General features: G+C 38.3%; 1 protein-coding gene across 1 annotated transcript; it reads left to right on the top strand.

Annotated features, from left to right (window-relative positions):
* The first annotated feature begins 239 nt into the window (after nucleotides 1-239).
* On the top strand, nucleotides 240-2,488 carry LOC105222388 (carboxylesterase 5A-like). Its single transcript, XM_019989023.2, has 3 exons — nucleotides 240-1,180; nucleotides 1,294-1,755; nucleotides 1,813-2,488. Exons 1-3 carry the CDS (start codon nucleotides 251-253, stop codon nucleotides 2,467-2,469), a joined length of 2,049 nt encoding a protein of 682 aa, XP_019844582.2. The 5' UTR covers nucleotides 240-250; the 3' UTR covers nucleotides 2,470-2,488.
* Nucleotides 2,489-25,676: the final 23,188 nt, after the last annotated feature.

Raw genomic sequence — 25,676 nt, 5'->3', positions numbered from 1 at the left:
CAAAATCCAGTCCCCAGTCCCTGATCGTTGCAATCGTTGCAATCGTCGCACTATCCGCACAAAACTAAGAAGATCGCGTTCGACTCTTGTGCGCTTGAACTGAGTCGGTAGATAGCACACAAAGCGCTGGTTGAAGCGCAGCATTAGATCACTAGTAGTCCGCGCCGTCAGTTATTGGTTGACAGCCAACGCAAAAGCACTTTTATTTAATATATATAAACCAGTTAGCGCATATTAACCACATAACGAGATGGCTAAGTTTACGTTAACGGAAGCACATTGTGTCGTTAAACTACTCATTGTTTTTGTATTCTTTACTACTTTAATTTGCTGTGATGCAACGGTAGCTGAAGAAAGTATAGGAAAAACACGCATAAAGCGCATAGTGGGCGGACGCCATTCGAAGGCGCCACCACCTGACGATCCGGTCGTTTTCACACGCGTCTTCAATCGTGATGCGCGCGTCGAGGGCTTTCGCAATCCGGCAACAGGAATTTACTCCTTCCTCGGTCTGTACTATGCCGAACCGCCGGTTGGTCGCTTGCGTTTTGCGCGCCCTGTTTACAAGCGCATGGCCGGTGATATAAACGCCACACAATTTGGACCGCCGTGCATACAACCCCATCCCTATAATAATCGTCGCATAGTCGGTAGTGAGAACTGTTTACTGTTGAATGTTTATACGCCACATATGCCTGATGAAACGACTGGGCTGCCGGTATATGTCTGGATACATCCGGGTGGTTTTCGTTTCGGTTCTGCCGCGCAATATGATGCCACGCCTATGGCAAGACAAGGTGTCATAGTCGTAACGCTACAATATCGTCTTGGTTCCTTGGGTATTATGGGTGATGGCACCAAAGAGTTTGATGGTAACTTAGCGATCTTCGATATGGCTACCGCTTTGCGTTGGGTTAACGATTATATACGTCATTTCGGTGGCGATCCACGTCAAGTTAAGGCTATTGGTCACGGTTCGGGCGCAGCGTGTGCAATGTTTTTGTCGATGTCCCGCACGGCACGCAGTGCCACTGATATATCGGGTGTGGTCGCGATGTCGGGTACAGCGTTGTCACAATACGCAACAGATAAGGAACCGGTGCAGAGTGTGGAGGAAGTGGCGAATATAAATGGCTGTCCCACAGAGAACGAGCTGACGATCGTGGAGTGCATGAGGGAGGTAGATATCAGAATATACATATAAGCTCTTCTTTTAGACGAGATTTCGTTTTTCTTCAAGCATAAAGAGTATGTTTGTCATTGGATCTTTGTCTCAATCAATACAATCTCTAGAAATCGGCCGAGGATATCATACAAAATGACTCGAAAGTCCAAACGGAGCGTCTTGCTGGTCGTGCCATTGTCAAAGGACTTTCGGGTAGTGTCGGTTTCACGCCACACATCGAAGGTAAAAACGACGGACGTGGCTTACCCAGCTTGATTGTGGACGAACCGGAGCAACAGTTGCGAAGTGGCAGTTTCACTCCCATACCGTTGTTAACAGGCGTCACAAAGCATGAAACCGCAAACGCTGTGGGAATCGGTACACTTAATCGGATCTTTGGTTCAGCACAACAATTTCTCAATTCACTTAGCGGTACATTAAAAGACCTTTCTGGATTTTTGCGCATCGATAAAGTCACCGGAGAGATACTACAACCTGTGCTACCCGGTCTAACGGAGGCATTGACGCCCACACTTAACGATATTCTAAAAGTGCCTGAGTCATTGAGTCTGGATGAAGTGTTGGCGAAGGTATTTTCTTAATATTTCCCTTGATTTGTAATGTAAATACTCTACATAACGCTATAGGTCATCGACACCAGCACCGACATAATTTTCAATCTGCCGGCTGTTTTAACTTTACAAGTTTGGTCTGATTTGGCGCCTTCCTTTATGTATAGCTTCGAATATAATGGCACACGCTCCAAGGGTATACATTTTTTGCGTGGTTTGCCGATCGTTTCCGAGTATGCTGATAATGGGAACTCCGAGTTGGTGGCGCATGGCGACGAGCTCGGCTATATGTTCGATGCGAATGATCTCTTCGGTAATCCTATACCGGAAGCACAGCTTATCGATGAGGAAGACTTGAAAGTGCGTCAAAACTTTATCGGTATGCTGGTGACGTTCGCTAAGTCATTTGGTAAGGATAGTTTGAAAGAGTCTGCCGGTGACACGCTCTTTAAAAGCGTAGTTGGTAAAGAGGTGCCTTTCATAAAAGTGGGTACGGATATAAGTACCGTTAATGATTTCCGTTTTTGTGAGCTCTCTATGCTGGGCGCTTCACTAACGCCCTTAACTTCGACCAGTTGCCAGGGTTTGAGCAATTTACGTAGTTTGTTGTCACCCTTGCAGATTGGTAACTGGCTTGACGCTGGCAGCACTGCTATAGCTGGGAATCGCAGAACTGACGGTCAGTCGAATGTTGGCATTCCACTGATTGATGCAAATGGACTTTTCGGTTGAAAGGCGTAACAGTTGGTAAATTATTATATGTTTATAAGTGTATGTATGTACTTTCTCTTCCGATTTTTTTATAATAAATAAATGAATCTTTTAGTAGGTCGTTTTTTTGGTTTAATTTACGAAATAGCCTCGATATTCATTAATATTTAATTTGACCACACCAAAAGTGTTTCGCAGGAATCGTTGGAAACTCAGTCAGACTAATGTTCAGTGGGCAACGAGATTTCGAACGTTGAGGGATGTTGAACTCGGTTGCTGTTCTTGTAGGTTCACCGCAGACTACATTCTTGAGGCTTTACACTTCGCATATTATTGATAAGATTAATTCTTATGGTTTAATGTTCTTAAATTAAAGATGGTATAGTAACTAGATCTTCGAAAAGTCCTACACTTTGCAGTCTGTTCTGTAAGTTGCCATTTATTCACATGTAAAACCATCTGTCAGAATTTTTACTTGCTCATGGATAAGATTATTTCGTTAAGATTTCGGTAATATCGTGTTCTGCGCCTTAAAAATTTTTTTATTCTACGTAATGAGCACCTAATTTGTTATTTAACCTCTAGAAATTACTTTCACGTAGAAGGGTCTTTGAGAGAGCGGTCTTTATACCAGACATGTCAGCAATAACCTATTGAATGGTTACCTTTAACACAGTTAACGATCCTTCGTAAAGATTACTTAGCACTTTATGTTCTTTGAACCTTAGGGTGTTTAGGAAAGCTGAAAATCCCAGCGGAAGGTTTTGTTTAACGCGATTAAATAGTAACAATAAATGTATCCTTTAGTTAGACAAACTTTGGAGAAAGGTGAATCGAACAAACAGCTAGTATTATTAAGCAAAGTTAATGAGAATTCAAAAGTTGGAAAATTAGCAAGATCTTAACTGACCCTGTAGTAATGGCTCCATTTCGTTATCTGTGCCGAATTGGAGACACACTACTGTCATCTCAATTAGTATCATTTACGCTACTAATAAAATCAATACATAAACAACAACAAAGCTTTCCCGAAAGCTATAACAACAAAGATCACTTTTCATAATGCAAACAATAAAAGGTGACAGCTAGGCTAAAACAATGGGAAGACGAAGCATTTACCAACAAAAAGAGATTTTAATAAATTTGTTCGGTTACTTTGCCCAAACAATTTTCGGCTTAAAGTTCAAACAAAGGAAAAAATAATATTTTACACTTGAAAATACAAATAACTGCGCTGCCGCGACACTGAACTTTTGTTTTCTTAGCTGGCGGCGTAATCTCCTGGCAAACAGCGCCAACCCAGCGCCGAAGTCAACGAATGGTTGCCAATCACAGTACACATCTATGAAGCGATGTTGTTTCTGCTGTTGCTGTGAAGTGCGGTGTGGTGAGTCTGTGCGGCGACGCTTGCCGCCAGCGTTGCCACCGCAATGGTGATGCCAATGTGGCTGAAGCCAAATGCTCTGGAAGCCACTTTAAGCTTGCCAAATCCATAATGCAAACAAAAGTGAGGAGAATAGAAATGTTTGCGCGTCGGTAGCGAGCAATTGGTGGGTGGTGAGGAGGCGGATAGAAAACTGTAGCGAAAAATTGTTGATGACATCGTTGCCTAGACACAATGAATCGAATACCAGTGAGTGGAGTGCAATATTGATTGGCAGGTGTGTGCTGGGAGGGGCGGTTTATTCGCGCTAGCAACGTGCCGCCGCTTAGTTATTGTTGCCTTTTGTAGCAATAATTTGATAAATTAAAAGTAAGGAGGGAGTTTCATAGAATAAAATTGGTTATTATAAGGATTAATGTGATTTTTATGTGTACAAATTTCTCAATCGTTGGTCAGTAAATTAACGTACTGTCTGATTCGCTTCTTTGCTCTCGATGTTTGCCTAACTCTTGCAGGATCTACTAGTCTCGTTACATATTCCCTTCCAAAGAAGGCTTTCGATTGGTTCGCTGGCTTTTAGATAGATAATGTTGTCTTACCCAACTTGTAAAAGGAATGAGTGAATAGTCCTTAGTCGAAAAAAAACCTGGAACATTCCGTTTACGTAAATCTGACTGCCATCAAGAAAATCAATAAGAATAAAGGTAAAATCTTACTTGAAATACTTACTTTTTCCTGTCGTCTCTATCCTGGTTATAATATTTCCACAACAAAACTAAAACCACCTCGGAGATGTTGACTGCGGGTACAGAAAAATGAAAGAATAATTGCAAAAAATAAATATCACCAAAGCATTCATTCAGCGGTAATCGTAATCGATATTCAATGGCAAGCCAGTCAAGTGCAGTGAATTTTTCGTTGGTGGGCGTTTAAGGCGCTTTGCAGTAACCGCCCCTTGGCTGCAGATTCGGCTTGCTGCCTTTGGCAACATTTCGTCTTATTCACAATTTCCATGCTCATCAGCGATGATATTCTGATTTGTTGAATTAAATTACTGTAAAATAAACAAATAATTGTAGGGAAGCAGCACAGTCTCTGATCTCTGTTGCCAGCGCTAAAGGAGACGGATGGAATTAATGGGCAGCAGCAGGAAATTGAAATGAAAACGAAAATCGAAATTAAGAAGACGAAATCACAGATGCCATAAGTAAGAAGATTACGAGATCACTGATAGCTTAGAAAGCAGCAAATGAGCAGGCAAATAATAACAACAAGGCGGAATTGCCAGATTGAATGACAAATAAATGAGTACCTCTAAGTTTGATGACAGGATTAAAAAGAAATATGGCCCTGTTTTAACAAATTTATTCAGTGAAAATTAAACAGTTGGTATACTTCCCCAAAAATTATCTCAACTAGTAATTTTAATTTGATTTGGTTGTCGTTTACTAATCTTAATGTACATAGTTATACGTTTTTCTGATAATTTTAATTTTTTTGTCCTTGGCTTGAGCTCAGTTCTTTCTAGTTCTACAGCTTTTCACTGAATCTATGTGCCTCTATCTGTTTTTCGTTGGTTCTCCCAGGTTCTAACTAGTTCTTATGGGCATTTCGAAGTTCTCCATGGTCCTCAGTGGATCTCATTGGTTCTCTCAATTTCTCACTTGATGATCCAGGTTTCCAGGTGTCCTCCTGGGTGCTCACTGGATCTCTTTAATTCTCACTGGTTGTCAGAGCTCTACTTGTTTCTTAGTAGTTCTAAGTGAGTCTCACTAGATCTCTGATGTTGTCACTTACTCTCACTGGATTTCCTAGGTTCCTGATAGTTCTCACAGATTCTCTGGAATTGTCGGTGGTTTTTACTGGATCTCCGCAGTTTTCATCGCTGCTCAATGACTCTACCTGGTTTTCAGTGGATTATCTGGGTTCATAGTGCTTCCCCCTACCTCTTACTGGCTTTCAGGAGTTTTCAGTGGATCAGCCGGTTTTCTAGTTTGCTCTGGTTCACACATAATCACCCTATTTCTGTGTGATTTTTTCGTGTTCTCCCTGATTTTCAGCAGTTCTTTCAGGTCTCCTATTCTCAGTGGATCTCTGTTTTCATTGGTTTTCAATGGTTTTCAAAAGATATCAAGGGTTTACACTGGATATCTTTAATTCTCACCGGTTTCAGTGGCTCTTACCAGGTTGTCTCTGGATCTCCCGGGTTCTCAGTGGTTCTCTCCAACTTTTAGTGATTCTCTCACCAATGCTCAATGCCTCTACCTGTTTCAAAGTGTTATTCCTGGCTCTCAGTGATTTTCACGAGTTCTTTATTAATTTTTTGTTTTCTCTCACCTATGCTCAATGCCTCTACCTGTTTCAAAGTGTTCTCTCTGGCTCTCAATGGTTTTCACGAGTTCTCCCCGGTTTCCTCTGACTTTCAGTTTTGCCGTGTTATTAATTTTTGTTTTATGATAAACTTAATATGCTTTTTAAAATCTCAAAGTTTTAAAGGACCAGAGATTATCCACGTAGTTTGTTTAAAAAAAAATATCCATCATCTAGAAAAGCGGTATTAGGACAAAAAGACAAATTATAAAACGAAAATATAACATAAATTAAATATTGTAGCACTCGAGCTTTCAAATATACGCAGCAATATTGAAATATCGTTAAAATAAAACTTGCAAATCATTAATTTAAAGGCGGCTTACGGCTGTCTGACTGCCGTCCAGGAAGTATACTCTCTCGAATTGCCACAATGCGCACGGGAACTTTGCGAAAACTTTTGAAATTCAATAAATTCTGTGGCAGTAAAACCATAATCGTTAATCATTTCAAGGATAATTAATTGTAAACTTTACATAATGAGCCGAATGAGCATCATTAATAATAGCAGATGGTCGCGAGGTGGACGAAATGATTAACATCATTAGCCAACTGAGAGTGCGGGAAAAAGTGAACGGCATTTCGAATGCGAATGTCTGCAGCAGGAAGAGAGTACGGGCAGATGGCGACTAGATGATGGTGGTGAGAGACTGCATGTGGGTGTGTGTCTGTTTGTGTTGTGACAAGACAAAAATTTAAATGAGACAGTACAAAGTAAGCTCCGCCAAACTGCAAATCAAAATTATTAATGAGCAGAAAATAAGGAAATATGCTCAAAAATGTTATTAAATTTTTTGTGAGCTTTTAAAGTGTGGTGAAATGGAGCGCAGTAGTACCTAATAGAGATCCAGTTGAACGAAAATTGTCGAAATTTTATGCGAAAAAGGTGAGGCGGAAATGTAGTTAGAAGACTAATAAGTTCAGTGCTATCTTTTGAGATCCAGTATTATCTTCAGAGTTTATATATATCGCTGGTGAGTGAATTTTCGGTGGATTCCGTTTTCCGAAATTATATAATAAAGCCAAGCTAGTATCTTATAAATGATATTAAGAAGATTTGTTATAGCGTAGTTTATACAATTTTCCCGTTGACAGTTTATAAACTTTTCATTTGACCCTTTCTTTCGGTAAAGCCTTTTGGAATCAATAAATTTTTAGTTATGCTTTGAATTTTCCTACTGGGCTACCTTCAACTGCAAAATCGTTAGTAATTAAATTTCAAATTTTCTGGCGCAATTTTGGCCAAATAAGTTAGACTAGTTCTCATATAAGTATGCTAATTTAGTTGGTATACATACCTATATACATGCTACAGCTGAACCACGGGTTTGTATTGGAATTTATTTGAAATATATGGCATGCTTATATGTTCAGGGGTAACTCCAATAATGCCGAGTTCAAAATTTGGTTCATACTACTGATTAAAGTGAAAAAAACAAACTTTTAGGACATTAAGAGGAACTGTGATTTGTTTGCGATTTGATATTACTGTTATGAACAAAAATTAATAAGACTTTGTTCATGATTTTAAAATTCTTAATCTTTTCTTCAAAAGCTATGTCGTTTCCCTCAGAGTAAGCGGTCTTGGCTCTAACACACTTACCATATGCAAATGACGCATAACGCTCAAATAGTATTCCTTACTGACAGTTTTGCCATTCAACATTTGGGTTTTTTGGCTTCGGCTCACCTTTGCATCGATATTCGGCCAATTGATCATCTGTTTTCGGGCGGTAATAACAGAACCAAGACTCATCGCCAGTATAAATATATTTCATGTATCCTGGTAGTCGGAAAGCATTGTTTCATAGACGTTATCGGAACGCTGAGTTTCGAAAAAAATTGAGTGATTTTAGAACTAATCGTGCTTTCACTTTTCTTAGTCCCACATGATCTTCTAAAATGGTTTTCACTGATCCTACTGGTATTCCAAGGATGCCAGTAATATTTCTGACTGTAAATCGTCGATTCTCAGGCATTCATTTCTTTATTTTATGGGGTTTTCGTGTGAAATTGAAATTCTAAAGTCTTACTATTTTTTGCCCAAATTAGTTAATTAGGTTAAGTTAGGTTCTAAATCTAAAATGGATATCACAATTGAATAGACACACAGAATTCCAGGTTATATTTTTTCTGGTTAGTATTCAACAATATAGTAAGTATTCTGTTGTTTCTAAAGTAATTATAAACGTTGTTCCTTAATTGACTAATTAACGAGGTCACTCATCCGAGGCTTTTTGTTCCTTTTCATTGGTTGTTTTTTTTTTTTTCGTGGCGCGTCCCAAACCCAGCGCACAACCCTGCGGAGGGGATATTTCGCCTTCTCACTTTAGCTCGTCTTCAAACGGATGTTTTTAGGCTACCCAGAGGATACTTGGTCAAAGACCGGAAGTCGTGAGCTGCTTGAGTCATATGTAAAAAAATCGTTTCTGGCCACTCCAAAGTGAATGGCGATCAGAGAACTTTCCTCACTTGTGTGAACTTCTACACATGACTCCATGAATTAACGAGGTAAGTCGACTAAGGCCTGTTTGTTTGCGAACTGGATTTTATCCAGAGTTTGTGAGATATCGATCTGGAACTCTGCACACATTCGTTACTCCCCAATAGGCTGCTTATTTGTCAGAATCGTCAATATCTGACTACTATATCATATAGCTGCCATACAAACTGACCTATCAATATCAAGTCCTTGTATGGAAAACTTTTTTATTTGAAAAAATATCTTCACAAAACTTTATATGAGTTATTTGTTAAAGACAATGGTATAATCTTTGAAGATATTATTCAGATCGAAGGACTATAGCATATAGCTGCCATACAAATGGCTCGCTGAAAATCAAGTCCTTGTAGGGAAATCTTTTTAATTTGGCAAGATATCTTTACCAAATTGGGTGTAGAGTATATTTGGAGGCAATGATTTAATCTCTTGAAAAAAATTTCCTGATCGAGCCACTAAATAATATAGCTGCCGTACAAACTGAACGACCGGCATCAAGTACTTGTATGGAAAACTTTTTCGTTTGATAAGATATCTGCGAGAAATTTGGCAAAGATTATTGTCTAAGGCAGTAATGCAATATCCGAAGAAATTAGTCAGATCGGATATATGATATATAGCTGTCTTATAAACTGAACGATCCAAAACAAGTTCTTGTATAGAAAATTCTTTATTTCAGAAAGGTATTCTAACTTTGGTGCAACAGAAGTTCTTGTCTTTTCTTGTTTGTTATTCAATTTAGTTTTTTTTGATTCAATAATAATACAACTAATTTCGAAAAATTTATTATTACTTTTTTGGATTTAAACTTTTTGACAACAAACTTTTAGCTAAGTGTTTATGAATTGTGCTACAAATCAATTTGATTCGTTTCATATGGCAAGTTCAATTGCTATGAAATGCTCCACGCTCTTATCTAGACACATATTCATATATGAACACACACCACCCATACAAACGTATCTAGGTGCCTACAGTATGCGTGTGAAAATTTCCACACAACAACTTTACGATTGGATTTCATTAACTGGCAAAAATTGCTGCAAAGCTGCACCGACCCAAAGACACACACACCCAAATTCAAACGCGCCGCATGCTAACATTGCATTCCACGCCAGCACGCCGGTGCGCTCTGCGCCGCAATGCACTGCACTGGCAATCGCATGTTCGACCACTTGTTTGGGCGAACAAGCCCCAATGGTACTCGAGCTTCAGTGATTTCGAATTAAATTGAAATCAATTCAATATTGCACAGTTCAGTGCATTTAAAGTGAATCCGAGCGGTTTGGAACTAGAGAGACAGGGGCCAGCTAGACGAACAGGCGACCAGCCAGTGAACCAACAAAAACAATACACATACACGCGCACGTATGTTGATGCAGGTGGCAAGGCTTACTTGTGGTGGCAACAACAACACACCACTTGTGCACCTTGCACCTAGCACACGAGCGCTCAACGGCCCGTCACACCGCATTTGTTCCAGACGAGCGCCTTGCAATCTGACAGGCGCACCACTCGCCCATTAACTTGTGAATGTCCGCACTAACTGCCCATTAACTTGGGCCAATGGAAATTTGAAGGGACAGCGACAATTGCTGCCATTGCGGCAACATTTCTCAACATCACCAACACACGCACACATATGTACATACATGCAGAGAGACAGTTTATGAAAAGTATTAATAGTGCACCTACATCACGTATAGTTAGACACACGCACACACACGTACTCCAAACAGGCCCCGAATGGTTTAAACATCATAAATAATTTGATTAGCACTAATTGCATGTGTGTGTGTGTGTGTGTGAGTGAGTGTTGCATAGCGCATACACGCACACCTGTCAACGCCTTCATTGCACGCAAACACTCACACATATACCACTAACACCTTACTGTTCGCCTAACGGTTTGAGTTCGTCCCTATTTACCCTCTTTGCTTGATTGACAGCTCGCAGGCTACTCGCACTAATTCAGCGCTCTAGTTGAGTGAGCAATTTAATAGTTGTTTACCACGATGGCTCTCAAAATTTGGCAAAAATAGTTTTTATTAGATTTGTTGTTGATTCAATTAATGCCTATGGTTTTTCGGTAATGTCAATGGTGCAATTGACTTCGAATTGTTTAAGGTTAAATGATTCGACATTTTCAAAGGGAGGATATCGAGAATTTTAGAAACAGAGGAATGCAAATAACTATCCTCAAATTCGAAGAGTTTCTGTTTCATATTTTATTGTTTCTACTTTTATCGTGCAGTCACTAACCGGTATCTTTTAATTACTGTATCTATGCAAAGCAGAACTTCCGACGTTGACCTATTAAGAGCAGAAAGTTTAGGAACAGCCTAAGGCATGCAGTACCCTCCTAATTTACCTATTAATGCCAAGACCCATACCACAGAAATGGTAAGAACTTTGAGCAAAGATCAAATAAAATTTTGTAAAAAGGCTTCCCTTACAAGGGCTTGTTCCGATGGTTCAGTTGTATGGCAGCTATATGCTATAATGGTCCATCTGAACAATTTCGGTGATTGTACCATTGTTTTGGAAAATAATACATACCAAATTTCATGAAGATATCTCCTTAAATAAAAGGGCTTCCAATACTAGAACATGATTCCGACCGTTCACTTTGTATGGCGACCGCATGCTGTAGCAGCTTCTAAGAAACAGAAGGACGTAAGCATAATTCTAGATCATTATTTCGAAAACTGAGGGACTAGTTCGCGTATATAAAGACGGATCGACATACGACAACGACATTTATACACGATTTGCGTGGAAATTTCCACGAAGCATCGAACAAAGCTTTACAAAAATTCAATGCAGAGCTCCACGCTCACTTCCTTATTATTCGTTGTTTACTAAGATCAATTTTAGATGCGATGATAGTTAAAGCCAAGTTAAATTTCTTTTATTCCATTCTTTCTCGAAGGTTTTATTATTTTTTGAGTTCAATAGTCATACATATTTAAAAAAATCTAATAAATTTTCCCAGCCTAAAGAAACGCTGTACAATTTATCTCCCATACTACAATATTTTCCGTCAACAATTAAAGTTTAATAACCAATGCCTTCCGCTGTGCTTTAAGTCTATACACGGGGTTGTTGAAAGCACATCTCCCACCACCAAAAGCACATCCGTTTTCGCAGCCATTTAGCTGCGTAAGCATGGTAATTTGACAGAAAAATCTCACGGGACTTTGGCCGCCGTGAACGAGCGCATATGCTGCCACTTAACCCCAACCAAAAATTATACGACGAAGTCAAATTAACATTTAGCTAAATTTCCGAACAGTCAAACTTCTTTTTAAATATTGCAAAAGCTTTAGAGCTTTTTACATGCATAAATTTTTAAACAATTTTTTCACCCCAAACCATTGGTTCTTTGTTACTTACTACCCTAGTAGAGAACAATGTTTATGGAAGTATTTATATGCCTTTAAATAGGCACACACCCTTGTCAACTGTTGTTCGTACTTACAACCCGTGAAAACGCTACTTTCATTGTAAATACTACTTACTACCTGCTTTTCGTCTTATCTCTTTGTAACTTCATTGCATACTTTTGCGAACCCCACGTCTTGGGGGAGGTCACCGAAAGCACTTTTTAATTTACTTTTCTACAATCTGCTGCATTGTCTGCGACGTTTGTACCGACTTACACTCGTACTCTAGATGTGGTGTGAGTATGTCGCCATTGAATAAGGTGTTTTCGAGATTCAGAATCGCTAAAAAGAGATCTGATAAGAAACAATAAGTTAGTCCTTAAGTAAGTAAATAGGTAAATACGTATTTAAGTACTGGTATCAAGCCATTCAAGATAAATCTGTGTGTCGGAAATTGTAGCATCAATGGGATTCAGACTTAAAAATGATGGTTTAGAGTACAAAAGTGAGTTCCGTTAGACTTTTGTGGGTATAAGTAATTTTTTTTTAAATATTAAAAGGAAAATTTCATGCTTCACGGTAGTTTTCGACTAGCTATAGCCTGCCTTCAACCGAATTGTGATTCGGCTGGCCATAAAATGAACTTGTGGAACAGTTTCTAGAAGCAATTTTCTCCGTTTTTATTGAAGTTTTTTAAGGTCAAAATTGGATTTAAAACATATAACCATAGCTCTTATCATAAACTACTTCTGAATAAGAAAATCGAGGAAACTGATTTTAAACATTTCATGTTTGGAGTGAGGCGTCTTCAATCCCTTTTCTCTGGTATAGTTAGAATGCTCAGATTTAGATCAAATATACTTCATTTTGTTCAATAGCTTGTCTCTTTTATAGAAACTTCTGTCTCTTTTGTAAAATTTAGGTTATTCGATGTTCATATCCTTCTCTTGATGCGAGTTTCTTCACCCATTGCCCAAAGCTGACCGCTTCTGGCCGATTGATTTCTTCAAACTGTGTAATTGCTGACATTACGGGTTCAAATTAGGGGTTCGGTCGTGAATGATCAGCTTATAAAAATAATTCCCTGCCAATCCCATCAAACACACAGCATATTCTTCCAGACTATCAATTCCGGCTTGGCTGTTAGCTCATCGCGATTCAACCAAGACCATTTTCGCTTGACCTTTTCTAAAGTGATTTCCATCACTATTAACCAGCTGCTTCGGTTAACGATCCACTTTTAGCGATTCGTGGATGGAAAATCAGTCCATGGGTTTTTTTCGTTCGTGTGGCTTCCATACATATATTTTGTTTCGTATCCGACCTTACGCCAATGGTTCCAAACGGTTATTCGTGCAATTGTTAGCTTTTGGGAAAATGTCAATACTGATCTACCAGAGCATGAGGCACCTTTGACATCAAAATTGCAAGTAATTGCCTCGTAAAGTCTCAGTACTATAGGAATTTTCAGCTGCCTGGCCTGCTGTTTCGCCTTTATCGAAGAACAAGTGTAAAATATGTCCTACTTTCTCTTGTCCTATTTTGTTCGGAGTCAGAAGATCTCTTCGACTAAGCAGCTCAACACTTTGTCCTACTTTTTTTGGAGTCGGAGGAAGACGACAATATGGGTTTCGGTCTCTTTGACAAACGGCTGAACTCTTTGACCTACTCTAAGTTAAAGTAAGTCTAAAGTTGATATATGCTCAAACAATACCGAGTCCAGCAATTTTAAAACTGTCGGAAAATAATATTTTGTACGAAGTACATAGTCGTCTATTCTATTTCTCCAGTCTTTGTAATAGACCTTACATATTCTTGAATATGGCTATATCATTGGAAATACTGAGATCTTAAAGATCTAATATAAACATTTACTATTATATTAAGGATCACCCTAATGTGTATTCAAATATTTTACTTAAGATTTACTTGCATTTCTGACATTTATGAACAAACGTCAAAGTTCAAGCAGCATGACAATTGATGCTCTGACCGCTGACATTTCCAAATAACTTAATATTGTAATAATTTCAATATTCTAATATTCAAAAATAATTTATTTTATTCACTCTTACCTGCTGCTGCAATGTTGAGGTCAACAAATAAAGCCACAATTCCATTACATGAATAATAAATTTTTGTTACAACAAGTTTTGTAATAAACCCGCCAGTGCGTGCATGAGTGCGTGTATGTGTGTGTGCAAACCAAACCGATTTTCGAAATGAAGTTTAATGGTTCGAAAGTAAATTAATAGTACAATAAGACAATGATGGATTCGATGCAAGTGGAAAGCCGCAAAAACCAACTAAAATTCTCTTTGTATAGGTGTGTTTGTGTGTGTGTAAAACGTGCGTTGACAGCTGCTGGCATATCAAGGATAAGACAGCGCTTTTGAAATGTGTGTAATTAAATGATTTATTCCAAAATACAGTGATATTCGATATATACTTAAATAGGGTGTTTGGTGCGCTGTCATAATGTAATTGTTGTAGGCATTTTAACAAATCATTAAGCCACAAAGACAACAAGTTTATTTTGCACATTTGACTTATCTTGCAACTTGCAGCACAAAATGTTGGCAAAGCACAACTATGGTAAGTGTGTTTGTGTGATTTTGACTTGCTGCTGGAAAACTGCTGTTGCGGATTGTTAAATTCCGGAAATTCGGTTAAAATGATGTGTTAAGTTTAGACACAAATCAGCAGATTTAGAGTGATTCTGCTTCAAGGGTTTGTTGTTGTAACCAAAAGTGTGTTGTATGTAAGCAAGTTGCTGCGCTTAACCCTTGGTTTGGTCGTGGGTTGTAAGCGCTTTTGTTAGCTGTACAGTAGACCTTTTCGAGCGAAAAACCTGCTTTCTGACTTTGAAGCAGTCTTGAATTCGAATATCATCCATCGGTATTATTTTTTATTTATTTACAACAGTTTACACAGCAATAAATTACAGCATAAACTTTAAAATTACACTAGCTGCAAGGTTTTCAGTCATCGGTATAAATAATGACTTACATCTGGAAGGTCTTTCAGCAAAAGCTCTCATACAGAGAGAGTTTCCAGCCTACACTAGTTGATTGCTTCGAATTGTGGTATATTTTTATCATGATAACTTTTGGTTTTTGTTGTATGTATAACATAAAAGGCTAAAGATTATCTTAAACTAAAACATTTAAAGCTCCGATAAGAAATTTCTTCAATAATTATATACAATTTAACCTATTTTAATGAACGCCAAATGTACAAAATACTTCTGATTTCGGGTATTCTAAAGGGTGATTCATTCCGAGATTCTTGCCGTTGTTCTTCCTGGATGAAATGGTAGCTCTTGAATCCCTTTAGGCTGCTCTTCCTCCAACAAGTACCTCTACTTGGTTCACCCGTTATATGACTAAATTGTCTTAATTTTTCTCTTCAAAAAACCTTCAGATCTATAAGTTGCTAGTATTACTTTCCACAGATGCCTTCAGATGCTTTGAATTCATAGAAAATTTTCGATTAGAAAAGAATTAGATTTCAGAAACTCAAATTTTGAGAGAGCTGAACTTCAAAATTTTCCGTGATAAATTGGAAAGTCAATACACTGGTATCTGATTCCTTAATAAGCTTTAATATATAACAGCAATTTTGTCTTTACACACCAGTAGTTAACAGAGTTGTCGTTTTGGGTCTAAACTTTTCCCTTTTTCCTAGCCTTATGATTTTTAAAGAGACATAAAATGCATATATTCATAATTTAATGAGACCGTCGCGGCTGGCTCAACTAAATTCTAGTCCAGACACCAATTTTCGAACGCTTTTTGCGGGAATTGGGGCCATATGTCAGCAATAACGCGCCGAATATTATCTTCTAAGGCGTCAAACCTTTCAGGCTTATCTGCGTAGACAGACGATTTCACATACCCTCGCAAAAAATGGTCCAGTGGTGTTAAAAACCACAATCTTAGAGGTAACGACATAGACCCATGATGCGAGATAATGCGCTCAGCAAAATTTTGCTGCAATATATTGACTGCTTCGTTAGCTGTTGGGCATCTAGCGTCGTTAAGTTGGAACCAGAGATCTCCACTTCAACATTCTCCGATTTAGACCTAAAAAAGTCATTAACCATGGTTCTGTAGCTTTTTCCACTGACTGTATCATCAAACAGTGACTTTTTGTGGACGTGAATGATTTTGTGGTGCACCAACAAGGGCTTGTGAATTATTATCTCCCAAAATCAGAGAATTTACGGACCCATTCAATTGAAAGTGAGTTTCACGGCGGAATAACATTGCTTGTGTAAATCGGGTCTGTAATCATCTCGTTGTGGATCCATTCACCGAACGTGCAACACTCTTAATGGTCGTTCGACTTCAATTCTTATAGGAGTTGGATATTGTAAGCGCGTAAGCCAAGATCCTGCCAAGAAAACTTCCATAAAGAGGGTGAGCATAGCTCCAATTGTTACCCGCGATGAACTGATAACTGAAGTAGTGGGCTCTATCTAGAATGAGTACCTGGACGTTTTACCCTGTTGTAGCGTAGGTTTAGACTCCGCCTACACAGTTTGGATCCAGATGGTGTGGATTCAGTTTTAACACATATATTATTGTCGAACCCTGGACTAGATTGAGTTTCTGGACCTTTCACTCTATAGCAGCGTAGTCTTAGACTCAGACTCCACAGAATATTGTCGAACTTTAGTTCTAACCACACTATTTTACTCACTTATTTAGAAGTCAGTATGTTGCTAGTAGGGACTTGAGAGTTTCTAAAGCTCCTTCAGGCTCAATTAACTACCTAAAGATTAAAGAGCAAAATTTTACTTAAATACTGTTATTTTTTGTGGACTTTAGGACCGCAAAAATGATAAGAATTCAACATTGTATCTTTCAGCTCTGATTCTTACTTTACTATTTTATATATAACTTGAAATTTTTTTACGTAGAGATTTCAAAATCCAACTTGGTCCCCTAGACCGAATTGCCTAAGTGAAAGTTTAAAAGTGAAATCGTACTTAAAGTCCGTTATCTTTAGTTGTTTAAATTTTTTTTTATGAAAATCCAGTTATGTATCGTTTAAAGCTGTTTTCAACCCCACATTATTGCTTCTAACGTAAAATTTTACTAAGCAGAGACTTCAAGATTAACAGAGGCCTATCAGTGCCAACTGTTCACCTAAGGGTTAAGCTGTAAAATTGCACTTAAAGTCCCTTAACTTTAGTGCTTCGAGTGCTGGGTAAGAAATTCTGTGAAAATCAAGAGTATTAAATACTTGTATATAGTTCACTGTGTGGCATGTGGCAAGGAACACTTGCCACAATTTTGCAGCAACATTTGCACATATCCATCGCTGTGTATATCTTTACACACAAATGCATAAGTAAATGCTTTCGCAGCAGTAATAAATTGAAAAGTTTTGCTTAAATTGTTGACATTTGACAGATGAATATTGGTGCACACGCACCAAGGCATATGCCGTGCGGCTGTGTGTGTGGCGAATGTGTGCGTATGCAAATTCATGTCACATTTGCAATTGATCACCGCATAGCTGCAACTAAACCGATGATTTTGCGGCAAGCACAATGCCATAAGCAGCACAAATCGGGCTATACAAAAGCAAATAACCAAGCAGCAGCAACAGCAACAACAGCTATTCCACAGCAATAATATAGCTGACAATGACAGACAGTTGAGAAAGTGTTTAGGTGTATGTGTGTGTGTGTGTGTGTTTGTGATTTTGGTTCGATATATTGCCACAGCGGTCTGCTTGCAATGCATCAACTGAGCAACAACAACAACTTTTATTGTTGCAACAACTGTACAACAACAATAAAGCAGCAACAACATCTTTTCTTGTCTGTCTATGCTTATTTACACACACATGCATGCATCCTTGCCACATGCTTCATATTACCGTAAAGTGAAACCATAAAGAAAAATATATTTATTGAAAAAAAAAATCTCTCTATCGAAATGCATAAGTGATTTTCTTCTCCTCACACACGACCATCAAAGCTGTTCATGCATTCTGCTTGCTGGTTGACACATGAATCTGGTGATTGTTGCAAGCAGCAGACAACGACGCAGCTCAGCTCAGCTCACCTCTGCTCGCTTGGCTTGACATGACAATGAATTTGTTTGTTATTGTACAACATTTTATTGTCAGTTTTGTTGTTATTGTTGTAGCAGTTATCATTATTGCACTTGTTATTATTGCTTGGTGCATTGTTATTGCAACAGCAGCGCACGAGCGCACATTTGTTGTTGCCACATTTATTATTGCTCTTGCTTATGTCTTTATTTATGCTTCTTGGATTTGTGGAAACTTGTAGCTTACCCACATACCTCACAGCATATTCACACAGAAACAGTTATACACATGACCCTCTCACTCACCTACACACACACACACACACATCGTGCGACACACAGCTGCTGCGCGCATTTCTATTGCAAGAGAGATTTATGACTTTTCAATAAGCATTTCCTCCACTCATATTTGAATTATTTATGATTTTTCATTTATACAGTCGTTCAAGCATTCATATATTCAATTCTCTGCTTGTTTTTGTTGCTTAGTGTGGTTTCAATGCCACATTCACCTGTCGTTTGAAGCTCGTGTGTGTTGGTAATGCAAGCTTTTGTTGTTTTATGTGTATATGTGTGTGTGTAAATCAATGCGTTTTTCAAATATCCGTTTAAAATATATGACTTCGGTATTTGTGGCGAATATTTTTATTAAATTTTCAATGCATTTATTAGTGTCGCACTCGGTGATTTATGGCATTATTGTGGCATATTTTATTGCCAAACCGTAATATAAGTTATATGCAATATTTGAAAAAAGATAAACTAAGTTGTATAGTGAAAAAGTAATATTAAATTCAAAAAAAGCTTGGAGTTAGCTATAAACTATAGTTGGCCGATCTCGTTGTTGAATATTGTCTAAACTCTAATCATGCTTAGTAAAAAAATTACTGAATACCGAGAATTTATCTACGAATTTTGAGGTTTTATAACGAAAAATCACATTTTTGAACACCAGTTTGTATGACAGCTATAGCTTATAGTGATCCGATCTTGTTGTTATTAAATCTCCACTTGCTACTTATAATATTTATGCGTTGTACAAAATTTCGTATCCTTAGCTGCTTATTTGTAGAAATAATAACGCAAAAACTCATTTTTGAAAAATCAGTTGTATGGCAGCACTATGTAATATTAATTTGATATCGCTGAATTTCACAACGTTGCTTTTACTTATAATATTCAAACAAATTACTAAATTTCATATGCCTAGCTGCTTAACTGTCTGAGTTATAATGCAAAAACTCATTTTTGAAAAATTAGTTCTATGGCAGCCATAAATAATATTAATCTGACATTAATGATTTTCAATTTAAGGCTTTTACTTATATTCAGTAGATATCCTGCAAAATTTCGTATTCGTAGCTGCTTAAATGAAGGACTTATAACGTCAGAACGCATTTTTGAAATATGTGTTATATGGTGACTCTGCTTAATATTAATCCGATGGTGATAATTTTTACAATACGCATTTTAATTATGATTCATAGTTAATTTGCAAAATTTTATATTCCTAGCTGACTCACTGTATGAGTTATGACGCAAATACTCATTTTCGAAAATTTAGTTGTATGGCAGCTCTATGTAATATCAATTTGATATCGATGAATTTCACTACACTGCTTTTGATAACAATATGAAAGTAAACTTCAGAGTTTCAGCTTCACACCTGCTCAACTGAATGAGTTATAATGCAAAAATGCATTTTTGAAATATAAGTTGTATGACAGCTCTGTATAATATTTAATTTACAGAGATAAATTTCTACTCCTGTGTGACTGCAAGATCTGTTTAGCCTAGAGTAGAATAGCGGATATCTACTGAACTGCTCGCCGCTAGCAATGTTCATCTTTCCTCAATAGTTGGGATTTATACTGGACACTGTCCAAGAGACATTCATGCGGTAAGACTAAAAATCTTATCGGTCGGAAGTAGACGCATTTTTATGACGAAGATTGATGTGGAAATAACCAGGTTATGTTAGGTTAAATGGTTAATCTTGAGAGATCGCACTTGGACTGTTGTATGTAGTTCTTTATAAAGCCATAGAAATGATGAACTCCTGTGTTCAAACTTAAAAATTAGCGCTTAGTAGCCAATACAAATTTGCACAGGCGTCTAATTTCCAACCCCGCCAAATCGGTGGGATGTCTGAAGGTATGCGCTCCCAGGTTTTAAGTCTTAACCTACCACACGTGGGACAGTCAAGAATGATGTGTTAGATTGTTTCCACTTCATATTCTTCCAGACAGCTTCTGCAGATGGCGTTTGGTAAGATTCTAGCTTTACTGAAGGCAGAGAGATCACTAGATATCTTGCTATCGATCTTGGGCCAAAAAGCTTTTGCGAAAGTTCATATAACGATGGTGGCCCAGAGGTGACCAAGCTCCCTTGAAGGCCAGCTATCTAGTACTATAATACCCTGCTATCAGTAATTCTTTGAAGGAGGCTCCACTCCGGAGCTGTATATCTAGGTACTTTCTCCTACATTGTTCAGCATTTGCAAGACTAAGGTTGAAACATCTCGACAGTCTTATCGTTGGCGAACCAGAAGGTATAACCGAAACTGATATTAGCCGTCTCAACAAATTCGTGATAAGCTCATAGAGCTTCCTGGACTTGTATATAGTAGTAGTAGTATAGGATCTGTTATGTAACACTACGGACGGGAGTGCTGAGCTGTTCAATTGAGATCCATGTTACGATCGATCTCGTAACCTAACTTAACCTATAATTTATAGAATTAAAGCCGCTGTATTTGTTTCTCATGACACAACCACATGAAAACTCGTTGTCACTAGGGAGCAACTGGTTTAAAGAAAGTATGGTTTGGCCATAACTTTTAAGACGTTGAACTTAATACCAGAAATAGCCTCATATGCATATATGAATACTAAACTGTGACTTCCAGAATGGAAAGACAGTAGAATTTAGCCTGAACTAATCCGTGTTCATCAAAGCATTCAATAACATTGCCTCCAAATATTTATGACTGCTCTTAAAGAAGAAGAGACTAACTGGTTTTTCCGAGAAGCTAACAGTTCACTTCCGCTCAATTGTAAATTTAATTGCATTAATATGAATAATAGCAAACGGCATAGTTGAGATGCTTTAGATTTGATTCGTTCGAGTTGACCAGTCTGAAATTGATTGCTTTGTTCTACAGCAAATAATTGTTGACTGAGCTGAGCTTAACTTGAGCTAATCGTCTGCAACAAACACAAAACTGCCAAGTTTTCATTTCATCTCACACATTGCTTGCATTGTTGTTGCTTATTGCACACATTAGCAGGCAACTAATTCTCCATAATTGAAGATGCAACCAATTGAGTAAATAATTTAACAAATTACCTGTCGGTTGCTAATTCTAAAACAACAAACAATGCTGGACCACAATAATTTCTGATTACGTGTTGTAAAGGTTGGAAAAACCTAACACACATACTTCATATATATATGTACATACAAGTATACCGAAATCAGTATTAGCCACAGAAGCTAACGAATAATTACCAGCTTAATTATGTGAATGCGCCGCAGTGTGTTGGTCAATGACTTTGCCAGCAGGCATTAACCAATCAACCAACAACAACGGTAGTATGTAACAACAACAAGTGAAATTAGCAAAAATGTGAACTCAATCAAGAGCATTACGCCAGGCCGTACGCACGCAACCGCAAGCGGCAATGCAATTCGGTGAACAATTACGGCAGCTGTCTCATCGATTGACAAATATTCCACACACGCTCGGGTAGTTAAAAGGCCGCTTGCCTCTGCCACATTACCTACAGAGTTTTATGCTCGTATGGGTCGTAATTCCAATCATAAAAACCACAAGACTACATACTAGATGAGCTGGAATGCCGAAGACAAGTGACATAAATCAGTGCAGGTTAGTTCGGTAGTTTTTTTTTTGTTCGTTCGCCCTCGAGCTTAGCTAGTGAGCAGTGAGCTGAACTTACCTATGTACGAGTAGAATAGATTAGGGGCGAGTAATAAGAATTATTTTACTGTCTTGCTTAAATTTACGGTTAGTGTGTTCGGCAGGCAGGGCTGGGGAGCGGTCAATGTGCGCTCCATATGCAAGCGACAATTTGTAGTTGACCACACTCGAGTCGCACAAATCCAATGACTACTCACGTTTGATTTGATTTAAGGTGCACAGTGTTGTCAGAGTGTTAGAAAAAAGGTAAAAATAAATTCAAGAGTACTAGGATATGATCCTTACAGTCATTTAAAACCTTTCTTTGATTGAGTAAATTCATAACTTTATATTAAATCTTCTCCGAGCCGAGCCAAGAATACACAGCTCGCCAGTTAATTTTTTCTTTGCAAGATTGCGCCTGTTGTACATCCCAGAAGTAGACAGGTCGCTATGCACTCGGTGCTTCCATTGGTTGCGTGGGCGCCGTAACTTTCGTTGTCCACGCTTGGGTCTCTAGTTGAAGTAGCATTTCGTGGAAGCATCACCTTCCATGCCAGTGATATATTCATGTCGCCATACAGTTCGTGATTCCAGATTTTTGGATATTTATCGCTCACACGAACCGCTTCAAAGAGCTTGCGAGAAACAGTTCTTTCGAATGCTCCAAGTGCTTTCTCATTTCGTGTCGTCATAGCCGTTGTTACGGCATCGAATAATAGGACGTGGTTAATGAGAGACTTATAGAGCCAATTTTTTGTTCGTCGAGTGAAGGATCCACTACCGATCAAAGAAGCACCTGTTAATAGGAGTTATTCTGCGCTTCATCTGCAGGCAAACGTATATCTGCCAACAGTGACGTCGTTCCTAAGACGCGAGGAGTCTTTGTATGTGGTCTCCAAGTACTTCGTCTTGTTTTCATTCACTGGAAGACCAACCTCTTTCGTTTCTTTTTCTAGGTTGGACAAGGCTGCGCTGAAGGTTATGTTGGATCTTCTTATCACCTCGTAGATTATCTCCACAGTGTCCGTATGATGCTCAGTTCGTTAAGAAACACTTCCTTCTAATTCTTACAATCTAAAAATTCTTTCAGACTGAGTTTTAGCTATAAAAGTCTGATGACATAAATGATCTTGGGACCGTTTTATTGACTTTTCCCTGCGATCTATTTATATACAGAATCTATATCGTGAATTGAAAAAGTGACTACCGTCTGTGAATTCTAAAACCTATCTCAGAAAATGGCTCTTTCTCTTGCTTTTAAAGATGGGGTCTATAGTAACTGTCTATAGGGACGAACACCACATGCAAATGGAGTTCGTAAGATGAAGGTTAATGCAAAAATATAAATGATATGACCAATTTTTTTGATCGACCACTAAAGTTTTTGAAATCATTTCATGGTTTCGTTACTTAGGAACACAGTACTTTCGGTCCACAATTCTCTTGATCGACTAATAATAATTGAGAGAATCAGTTTTTGATCATAGCCGGGTTTCGATACTTAGGAACCCAGTACTTTCTGTAGAACTACAACTTTTTTCATTACAGATACATATATGTACTATTGTTGTGGTATACTAAATCACTTCAGAAAAAATAATAATCCGGCAACTCTCTAACATATTTGGTTTCTAATTCTCTGGCCTGTTGTCCAATAGTCATTTTTCTTTTGTGCAATTGTTGCTCGTAGTTTCCGTTCCATTGGATGCCTCAAAGCGGTTTCAATAGCCCATTTATCGTTAAGTTTCTCAAGCAAAAGGGAAGGTACTCCTCTTAATCCACATATACTCACACACACACGCACTTCCATATAGTGGCTTTGGCACATCAAACTCAATTTTACGATAATTTCAAGCATTCATTGCCCGGCTTTGTTGTCCAAAATCTTCTACTAATTCCAATGTTAAGTTCTGCTACTGATTTTTGTATGTTATTGTTGTTGTTTATGTACGTACAAGCCAGGGGAAGACTGCATTCCGTCGTTTGTCACCCCCATTATTTTGCCTTGGTTAAAATGTCGTTTGATTTCTGCTCGACTACTGTTGGAGTTTGCTGTTTTTATTTTGTGTAGTCTACTTTTCGGCGTGGAGGGCGATTGCATGGAGTTCGTTTGTTGCTGTTGATGATACTGCCTGCCGCACGTACGCTGATTGTCTCGTTTTGTGCGACTGTCCGCCTATTTCGAGTCATTTCGAAATTAGTTCCGCCCTTCGATTTATTTTCCCATTCTCGGTTAATCTACGATGAGCATGCCGATCTGTTTCATACGCTTGAGGGATGCGCAAAACTCTTAGTAACTGCAGTGCAGTTGATTTGTGCGAGTGTGTTGGAGACTACGTGCCCATATGGGTATTTCGGTTGTGCGGAGTGCTCCTCTGGAACTGGAATACCTTGAGGGAATAGATACTAGTACGGGGTGGTGCTTTTGGTTCATCTAAAATTATAGGTGAATTTGTATACTTCTGTCTCTGCTTGAGCAACTTTTCCAACTGGCAGTTGAATTGTGTGACATTTGCATGTTGTTGTTGTTCTTTCTCTCTGTATGCTTTTCTTTTTTGTAAGTAAATTTTCTTGTTTTTTGTTTGATCTGTAATTGTCAACCTATTAAGGTCATCAACAACAATAAAATTTCGCATATACAAACAACTCTGACAGCAGCCAAGTTTTAACAACGACAACATTCTGACTGCGTCGGCAAATAACAAAAATTTTAATGGAATGACAGTTAACAAGTGCGTTCGGCTGTGTAGCGACAGTGCATAGTATTGCCAACTTTGCTGCAAAAAATAACAGCACAGAGTGCGGGTATGTTAGGCATTTCAACGTTACCGTCACAGTCACCCATTTTTAGCTCTCTCTTTCTCTCCAGTACACTTTGACTCTCATTCCCTTGGCGCTAAATTTCATTTCATTCACAAGCATCTCTGTGACATGCGAGTGCAAGTCAACAATGCCGACAACATGCAACTGAAATGACTTAATTTCCATGCCCAGAAGTTGTCGAAAAATCTCAGCGATGCATTTTACTTATTCATTGCACGCGAAGTTCAGCATTACAAGCGCTGTGACAGGCCATACTACAGTGACTAGTTGATGATTTCATGACAATTAGTTGCTTTTTAGAATGGAAAAATTAGAAACGGGTTCTCTCTAGGTAGGTAGCTAAAGTAGCTGTCTGATGACGCACTGAAATCTTGGGTAGTGAGCCTACTTAACCAGCACTAAAATTCAATTACTCTATTGAATCCGCTCTGAGCCACCTCGTGCTTATGATGAAGTTCATTAGTACAAAAAGGTTTATCTGTACAACCTTCGAAACATCTTAAGAAACCTTTCACCTTTAGATGCGATTATTTTCCTATATAAAGCCTTGTATTCACATAGTAGATCTTTTATAGTCTGCTCTTGTTATACCAATTAGGCATGTGACCTGGTAGCACTCCTACTAGAGTTCCTATATCATTACTTTTCAATTTTAATAGTCCACATGAGAGGCCCATATTCTTCTCATGCCACGTTTACCTGCTTGTTGAGCAAGTCAGGGATCGACTTAAAATAAATATATAACATATTTGGCGATTAAATATCTACAACTCGC

Source organism: Bactrocera dorsalis, chromosome 1 (genome assembly GCF_023373825.1).
Source record: "Bactrocera dorsalis isolate Fly_Bdor chromosome 1, ASM2337382v1, whole genome shotgun sequence".
Classification (NCBI taxonomy): Eukaryota; Metazoa; Arthropoda; class Insecta; order Diptera; family Tephritidae; genus Bactrocera; species Bactrocera dorsalis.
The sequence above is the reverse complement of the archived record's forward strand: the minus strand, read 5'-3'. Positions and strand labels throughout refer to the sequence as shown.

What these genes read in the sequence shown, in the direction of transcription:
- LOC105222388 (XM_019989023.2), top strand. Translation starts at nt 251, where the DNA reads ATGGCTAAGTTTACGTTAACGGAAGCACATTGTGTCGTTAAACTACTC. An exon ending in TCGTGGAGTGCATGAGGGAG is followed by an intron (nt 1,181 to 1,293) that starts GTAGATATCAGA and finishes TACAATCTCTAG; the next exon opens with AAATCGGCCGAGGATATCAT. An exon ending in TGGATGAAGTGTTGGCGAAG is followed by an intron (nt 1,756 to 1,812) that starts GTATTTTCTTAA and finishes ATAACGCTATAG; the next exon opens with GTCATCGACACCAGCACCGA.